General features: G+C 39.0%; 1 protein-coding gene across 2 annotated transcripts; it reads right to left on the minus strand.

Moving 5' to 3' along the window:
• Positions 1-230: 230 nt before the first annotated feature.
• zc4h2 (zinc finger, C4H2 domain containing) lies at positions 231-8219 on the minus strand. 2 transcript variants are annotated; one of them, XM_030396456.1, is made up of 5 exons: positions 8039-8219; positions 7119-7290; positions 6171-6343; positions 1330-1492; positions 231-953 (listed from the first exon to the last, which is right to left on the minus strand). In XM_030396456.1, exons 1-5 carry the CDS (start codon positions 8089-8091, stop codon positions 840-842), a joined length of 675 nt encoding a protein of 224 aa, XP_030252316.1. In that variant the 5' UTR covers positions 8092-8219; the 3' UTR covers positions 231-839. The 2 variants fall into 2 exon arrangements, with proteins under 2 accessions (XP_030252316.1, XP_030252317.1); XM_030396457.1 differs by lacking the exon at positions 1330-1492.
• Positions 8220-9400: the final 1181 nt, after the last annotated feature.

Here is a 9400-nt window from a genome sequence, read left to right on the forward strand (position 1 = left end):
TTAATTCAGTGAAAGGGACAATGTTGTGGTGGAGTCAAACATATTACTATCTTTTTATTTTGACACAGACTACATCCACCCATTTGCCCAGTAAACACTGATCCATATGCTGCTGGCAGTGTCCTTACTTAGCCTGCTCAGCTGCAGATGTGTTTATGCTCACACAGCTAAAAACTCAACAATGTCTAGCCTTTGTTTTGAGTGTAAAAAAACAACAACATGCTAACAAGTTTCGTACAAAACAGCAATTTATTTTCTTACCACTGTATTAAAGTTAAACACACAACACAAATGAGTCTGGCATTTTTTCCCTCCACTTAGTGGTCACTTGAACACTATAAACATTAAAACAACATGTTTAATTTAACTTTGCAATTAAACCTATTTTATATTGGCACAAAAAATACACAACAGATAGCCATGGAAGCACGCATGCATTGAAATTTATGTAGAAAGTACAGTACAATATCCAAGGCAACAAACCATAGCAACAAGGGCAAAAGTATTTAGATCAATGTTTCATTTGTTGCATTATTTCAGCTACATGGTTAGGGGCTAGTAAACCTACTATAGCAGTCGTACAGTTACATATAACACATCCAAAGCACTGATAAAAACAAACAACAGGATGACATAACCAGATCCTCCATCAATCGTTGACACTTTATGAAAAAGGTTCTAAGACAATTTGTTAAAGTGGGGACTGTTTGTGGAAATTGTCCAGTAGCACAAATCTGTTACTTCAGCCATATATTCCTTAATGTAAATGGCTGATCTGAGATCATTGTATCGGACCAGGTCCCTTTCAAACGGTACTTTAGCTGCAGGCAGGGTAGGATCTACTCATCTGGCTTCCTCTTTGGCTTCTTTGGGTTGCGAGAGCGGCTCTTGGCCTTGCACAGCGGGCAGATAGGAGCATTACGATGAATCTGCTGGTGGCAGGACAAGCAGGCCTGGAGAGGGGGGGGGGGGGAAATCACGTCATAATATGTCTTTCTTGCTGTGCTATAAAGATAAGCAAGCAGATCAGTCAGGTTGTATCTGGGCACGTTTGACTAAGCATTATCTTTTATTTATTCAAGCGTCTTAATGGTGGTTTGTGAGATTGTTTGCTTACCATTTTCTCCAAATATGGTCTAATGAGGAGCCAATTAATATAATGGATATTCAAAGTGCTTTTTCATTAATAACAAATAAGCAACAATGTGCAGCTTGATTCACTGTAACTTAGTAGAAAAAAGTGGCTGTTCTGCTAGGTCAGACCATCCACCATCAAACTAGAAAAATACAATATTTAGTCACGTCAGATCACATCAGTAAGACCAATACCTTCATCGGGGGTGGTTGCTGTCTAAAGGTGGCTGTCTGGCGTGCATCTTGCTTCCTGGACACCTGAAGCTGCTGAGCTGCTGCTGCAGCGGCAGCAAGGGATTCTGGGATGGCGGGCTCATGTGGCTCTTTCTGCCACTCAGCTTTCTGCTTCTCAAAGTAACTGTTGAAAGCGAAGAAAGAGAGGAACCAGGCTAGCTGTGATTCTCATTTAGAGGTTATGAATCATGTCACAGTCGAGATTATCCCATCAGCGCCATGTCTCTTGACATGTGGAGTGGCAAAAATAAATACAAAGGAGATGTAAATTAGAATAGAACATTGTAGTCAGTCGCACACATTCTCTTTTTTAGGTAAAAAAAAAAGTAAAGCGATTGTGAGAGTGTTTGTCTGCATGCATGTGAGTGTGTGTGGGCAGGGGAGGGCTGGGAAAGAAATTTGGCCTTGGACTTTATGCCTGACTGGCCCATTTTCAAACGTGAAAAAGTGATATCCAACTTCTTTACGCTCTCTGGTTTCTCTCAAAATAGATTTGTGATAGAGTTGAGCGTTCGTAGAACAAATTTAATGAGTTGTATTTCTTGTAGCCATAATCCACCAAAGCCTCAAACACACCAATATTACAGTTAATACACATATATATGACATGGATTCTGTGTCATTCCTCCTTTCATATGATATTTTAGACTCATGTTTTGCTATTACTGAGGTGCAGAGTGCTCATTCTTATGCTATCAGAGTAAAATGTGCCAACACCCCACAAGCCTGTGAGGTTTGATTTAATTTTCTACAAGGCTGCTCGATCACACCTTGTAAAACAATTACAGTGTTCACTGTATAATTGTTCCTTACGATTACTTTGCGTGCAGTAAGATGCCAAGGTGATAGTTTTAACATCGCCCCAGACATTATCATAATTCTCTCTCTGTGATGAGTTCTGTCTTCTAAGAAAAACCACTGAAGACCGACAGTGATATGCCTCAACTTTTTCTAAGTATCTCATAAACTCAAGGAGCACGCCACCGAGAAAGAAAAGAGAGACGACTACCATCTGGCCAGAAATGAACTCATCATCTGAGCTTCCACTCAATGTGCAGCCGAACTGAGAACCCAGCCTGCCAACAATGCTGTCAGCATGTAGAGCAGAAGCGGCACACTGCCTTACAAATAAATCTCTTTATTTGTGAGCTAAATTTCAATTTGCAGTAGAGATAATATCCTCACAGTGAAAATGAAAAAAATTACAATTCAAATCAGAAATTCCCTATGGTATCTCGACTTGAAGAACATTTTCCAAAAGTGAGCAGGAGAGACGCATCTTGGCAGCTGTATCTAAGAGTGACGGACCAGATTAACAATTGGTAGATTCAGTACTGCGGAACTGGGTCTATATTTGATGGAGGCAAAAAATACAATATAAAAAGTCATTTTTCTACAACTATCCTAACCTGCTTGAAAACATAAATGTGATCCTTGGACACACAAAAACACCCCTGACCATAAACAAAACTAATGTGCAACAAGTGTGACCATGTAGGTGCTTGCATGCGCAAACACTTAAGCTCACAAACACTAAACTGGTTTGGTGAATCCATTTGGAAGTTTTGGGCAAAAGGCCACTCCCAATTCCACGCCCCTTTCCCTTGAAGTCCTTGCCAAATATCAGCCTCGTGGAAAAAAACTGTGGTTGCCAAAGGGTGGATAAATGTTTGTGGACTGAGTGAGCGAGTGAGTGAGCAAGCTACAAAACTGCTAAAAGTCTGTCATAATAACGCACACATCAGAGCAAACTTTTAAACACCCCTGACCACTTATCATTTATCATACAAGATCACGGCCAGTAGCACGCTGTTCTGTATTTAGAGCCATTAAGCTTTTGCAGGTTTTCCTACCCAGCAAAATGTCTGAATGATAAAAGCAAAAAGTAAACAAGACCTGATCGCTCCTACTCTGACACCGAGATCAACCTGACTTCCATATTCTAGCACCACCATGTAAGATTAGCTTCGCAGTAAACTGTCCAATTTAATATCACCCACTGCTGATGGATGTCAGACTGCAGTTTGTGCTGAGGGTCCAGCTGACCGCCCCCCATTATGTGCCTGCAATTTCTGGGATAACAGGGACATGCTGAAGCATGGTAACCAAATTATTGGTTGTTGGCATTTTTGACAGTCTCTGTAGACAAAAGAATCTGGACAAATAGAAAGGAAAATTAAGTCTGATCTGAATGCCTGAATAAGCTTATAGACTTGTGAATCAAGAGAATATCTATCAGACACTCTTTAACTTTTAAATCATTCAAATGCCCTCCACATAACCACCACGACATGTTAAAGAATTTAAAGCTCTTCAGAAACATATTTTCAGTAAATGATGAACAAAAAAGGAACATTGGCATTTTTAATAAGACTCAATGCAGCATTTTAACTATTAGTACTTAATATCTACATTTTAGGCACCTAAAAAGTCACGTTTTCCCACAATATCAAAGATAAGAATATCCACGGATGTCACGCTCAGTTATTTATGCTGGGGCTACGAAAGCCTGGTTACCATTACATAAAGATCAATGATTAAATATTATAAAATCAGACAAATCAATCAGGTATTTTAGACCACTGAAAGGATATTAACTGCTTCACAACCACACTTTAGCTTTGCTCCACCTCACAGTCTCTTGAGAATAAGCTCACACTACCCATCATAACATATGACACCCTGGTGACAAAAGAGTCAAGAGCTGCCATTCGCCCTTGACATTTGAGAAGACTGATCTGAACATCTGATCCAAAACTTATCTTCTCTTGCCCTCGTGACCTACAACCGTCTGTCATTTCAACAGCTACCTTCACAGACTTTGATTTAAACCAGCCCATAACATTCCTCACTGCCATAATCTCAACTGTCAGTAAATCTATTTTGTTTGTGTACCCTTGTGTTGTTGCACAGAAATCTGATCTCCCAAGCTCTCTATTTAACTAATTCACGCTTCAAACAGGACAAATCTGCTCATGTCCTCAACTACAACTGATGGAAACTTTGTATCCACAACAGTGCAGTGTCAAGTGGTTTTGCTACTGACTCATAAATGTTATTGAGATATTTATCTAGCTAGTAGATTACTTTCTGTTCTGTGGTTGTGTCTGAACATTTTATGGTTACTTGTGTGCAACCCTTGTAGAAAAAAAGAAAGAAAAAAAAAAGAAAGTGTTCCACATAATTTAATGAAAGCCAACTTCATAACTGCATATCATTGCTTTAGAGTCTTTAATGATAATACCATATCAATAAAAATGTCCAGTTTGTATCATGCTGTTGATGAATCCCTCTGGCACACTGAAGCTGACACAGATAAATTGTGTCTGGCTGAGTGCTGTTGCAGCCTGATGCTGCTACTGCCACTAGGTTGTAGTTCAGCAATTGATAAATTAGACCAAGTGTCTTTCTTAATAAACTGGAGCAATGACTTAAATCTTCAGTCAGATTAAGTTTCTCAGTCCACAAAGCATTCCTTGAGCTTCACAGCAAAACAGCATTGCAGCATTCTCCTGAACGACTTAAGTACTTGTGGACTCGCTTTAAATCGTAACAAAGATTCAGGGAAGATTTCAGCTTATAAACGGGTGTAAATAATCTAAACGGGTGTAAATAATCTGCCGAAATCGGGATATGCCAGACCAGCTGTGTGGAGCCAATTTAAGTGTATTTTCAGATGTTTTCTTCGCGTCCACATCTGCTAAAGTTGTTGAGGATGCTGTTTTGCTTTGAGGCTCCAGAAATATTTTGTGGACTATGAAACGTATCCTTTAAAGGTGCACTGTAGTTTTGGGGATCAATGACTGATTTTCTTATGCCTAAAATACTGAATAAAAAAAAATTGTATAAACAAACTGACCTTAAAGGACGACACAATTTCAAACTGTCTGACTATGTTTATATTTGTGGGACCCTGCCACCCTTCAAGCTTCAAACTGTGTTCTGGGAACCTGATTGTCCTCTGAGAACAGCTTGTTTAAGCAAATAAATATTTATGAGTTTGTATTAATACCTCATTATTATTGTAAATATTAAAAGTCTTGAGTTTCAATTTCCTCTCTAAAACTACATAGTGCCCCTTTAAAGGACTGCACAGGAATGGTTTTCTTTGATTGGATGGTAATTCGAACATTTTGTGAATGTGTTTGTTCTCTCAAAGTCACTGATTACATGTACAAAAATTCCATGCTTGGACTATGCTTGAGCTAAATTTATATGAGCGTAAACAAAATGTATTTATCTACTCACCAACACCTTCTCTACCTCTGCATCACTATATGGACGCACACCTGAAATGTCAACTGTTGCTGCAATTACTCTGTGAAAACTGTACACAAATGCACCTAGTGACCTAGTGCACCTAATGCACAGTGACCATGTATTTTTTCCACTTTGCCATAAAGACAGTATTTCATATTTACTGTACGCTGCGCTTTTGAATTATAAGACTGTATTATTATATGACTGTTTATAAGACAAAGGCACAATGGCAATAAAAGTAAGTAACTCGTTGTCTGCACCCATCTATCTGAAGTAATAAAACATTATCTTTCATCTAGTCAGAAATATTATGTACAGACTACAGTATATCAATAAGAATTGGTTGTAAAAAACACTGTTATTATGTTTACTATGTTAATATTATTATATTATTTTATGTGTAACTTTATGAGATCTTAAGATGACATAAAACATTGTTGTAAACTCACTGTAAACTTAACAAGAAACATCTCTTCGAAAGAATATTAGTGTGTCTTGAGGAATTTTTGTGTGTTTGTGTCTGTTGATGTGTGTATACTGACTCCAGGGACAGCTTCTCCTCCTCTTCGTTCAGGTTAGGGAGTCTGTGTAGACCTAAAGTCATCCTGAGGGCATCGACATGCTCCTTTAGAGGTTTGTACTCATCATGCAGGCGGCGAGTCGTTTCTAGCAGTTTATTCAGGTCATTCTCCGACTGCTTGATGGTGCTCTCCATCTGAGGGGGACAGGGGCGGGTTTTTTTCAGAACATAACAATAAATATGCAACACGCTAGGTATCAGCTTTGTGGTTGTTAGGGTTGCAAAAGTGTGACAGATTCTCACGGTAGAATAATAATCTTGGATTTTTTTTTTTTTATTATCAGTTTCAATGACCCTTAAAGGGTGCTAATTGTAAGAAAAGTAGATTTTTGAGTCCCAACTCGTCAAATAATGACACTAGTGACTTGTCAAAAAGTGGCATCTTGGGATGGCGTATGACAGTCCCAAAGCATCAGATTTTGATGAGTCAGGAATGAGACACAAAAATGAACCTTTCGTACAAATAGCACATTTAATGGAATAAAAACAGGAGGGTTTTTGTGGGGGGGTTTTTTGGTGGGGGCGTCTAACAAATGCTTTATTTTAATTTCAAAAATAAAAGTTCTGACAGATATGAAACTTGATATAAACCTGAACTACTTTCATATTGTTATAACACTAATACTGCACAATTCAATACCACAGATAAACAAATGTACATGCTGTGAGAATTGACAACTTTCATACAACAATACATCTTGAAAAAACCAGTATATCACTGCAACCCTAGTGGTTGTAACAAGTCATTTTTATCTTTTACACTAAAAAATAATAACAGCACAGCATTGCAATCGCTATATCGTTACTATGTGCTGTTGCTTCCCTCAACGCTGTTTCTAGGTTGTACTGACCTGAAAGCCAAACTGAGATTTCAGTCACACTTCCTCTTAAAACGGAGCTAGTAACTCACCACATTGATGTCAGCATGGATAAGCCGCAGCTCCTCCACATGTGCCATTTTCTCTTGCAGAAGCAGGTCCATCTCTTGTTTGTACTCTTTCAGATGCTTCTCCTCAGACTCCAGAGCCTCAAACTCAACCTTAAGACGAGACTTGATCTTTTGCATTTGGACGGTCTTGTTCCTGTAGCCAGTGGCACAGACCACACAGACAAAAGACACCAGCAGCTGTCAGGTTTAATCCCTCACAGATACAAAAAAAGACAGGTATTCCTCTAATAAAAACACGTCATCTAAACAACAAACTCAAATATTCTTTTCCAGTCTCCATGCTTTGTTTTCATTTTTTCAAAACGTTCAACAACTTAAGAAACGCTCTCTTGCATTGGTTTTATGGAGGATGACCATTCCTACAGCTGTGGGTTCATGTGTTAAGTACACGAGTTAATGTATTCTGTACATCTGTTACACACTTACAACGTGTGACTGCTAAAGACACATCAGAGCAAACACAAACACCCTCCTATGAGCGCCGCTGCGTTCAGTGAGCTGTTGCCAGACCGACAAGCTTGCTAGCTAAATAGCTAGCTTACCCACGGGAATAATTAGCAGCGCACATCTGGCATTTTGCTGGCACACATCTGGAATGTTGATGCATGTCTGATCCGAACCTGCACTTTGAGTACAGCTCGTTTGTATTTGTATTGTTTAACCCGTGGTGGCTGCTGACCGAGTCTGTCGGAAACTAGCTAAAAGTAGCACAGCACTATTAACGGCAGGGTCCGCAGCGGACCGGCTAGTATTAGCTAGCTCTGTGACAAAAGCGGAGCCAAGAGGGGGGGGGTGGTTGTTCTTGGCCGGCTATCGTTAGCTAAGATAACGTTTCTCGGTACGCGTCGAACAGCTGACAGCCATTAATTTCCAGGTCCTACCGTATTTCCAGGATATTTTCCAACTTGCACATTATTTCTTGTTCGTCCGCCATGGTTTAGCAGTCCCTTGTCGTTGAGTTGAGCAGCGCAGTCACTCGCAGGGCCACGGTGGTCTCCTTGTTGATAAAAACACAATAGCCGGGGTGAGCGCGCGCGCGGAGTGCTCGAGCTGCTACACGTAGCAACGGTTTCACATCGCGGCCGCGCGCGCGCACACACAGCATGTTATTAAACTCAAATAGAAAGTGTAAACATTTCCTTTAACCAGCTTTTTATACATCTTCTTTATACGTTTACATTATAAATAAAGGAAACTCATATTTTTAATATTTACAATATTTACAATATGAATGAGGTTATAAAACAGACACATTAGAAACATTTATGTTTCCAATACCTGATCAAACAAGCTGTTCTCAGAGGAAAATAAGGTCCGAAGAACACAGTTTGACGCTAGAAAGGTGGCAGGGCCCGCCAAATATGAACAAAGTGAAACGGTATGAAATTGTTTTGTTCGGTCGGTTTGTTTATTTGGTTTATGCACTCATGAAAACGAAGAGAGTATGTTTATTTAGTTTGTTTAGGTGTAAAAAAAATCAATTCTCTTTTCTGATTAAAATGTATTCCCCAAAGCTACATGGTGCACCTTTAAATCGGCATTTACACAACGTATCTCCACATTAACATTAAATAACTACAGACTCACTTTTTACTTCTTCATGGTGGAAGGAGCAGGTCAAGAACGACAAAATGTTATTGTCATATCAAGGGATAGTTATCTCTAGACCTATGACTGACCTGTCAGGGCTGTAACTGTGGGGAAAGAAGCCTTCATATCAGATAACTTCAAAGTAGAAATACCACAAAGATTCTCTAAGTAAAGTCTTAAACTAGATTTTTTTATATATAATTACGATGCAGAATGGCCCTTGTAAATGTTATATTATTATGTGTTATAACATTTATTCATTCACTATTCACTATTATTAGTGTATAGTGCATTTCGATGTTGCAGCTTAAGGTGGAGCTGATTAAAATTATTTTAAATTTTTCGGTTTTAGCCTCCTCTTTTCTTACATGGCGTTAAACTTAAATTATAAACCTCATACAGTCAAACGACAAGCGCCAATAATGAAACGATGCTAACCATCCGACATGTAACACTCAAAAAAAAACACTTTTAGGTTGGTGATGCTAAAAATCAACTGCCCAAAGTATGCTAATTTTATATTCTATATGGGAAATATCAGAGGGGCTTTGTGTAACTTCTGTGGTGTAGTGGGAACCAGTCATTTGTTTAAATTAAGCAGACTCTATTTCTAAACTAACTTGAGCTGCTGTTGCTCTCTGTTAGAGGAGTGA

This window comes from Sparus aurata, chromosome 18, assembly GCF_900880675.1.
Source record: "Sparus aurata chromosome 18, fSpaAur1.1, whole genome shotgun sequence".
Classification (NCBI taxonomy): domain Eukaryota; kingdom Metazoa; phylum Chordata; class Actinopteri; order Spariformes; family Sparidae; genus Sparus; species Sparus aurata.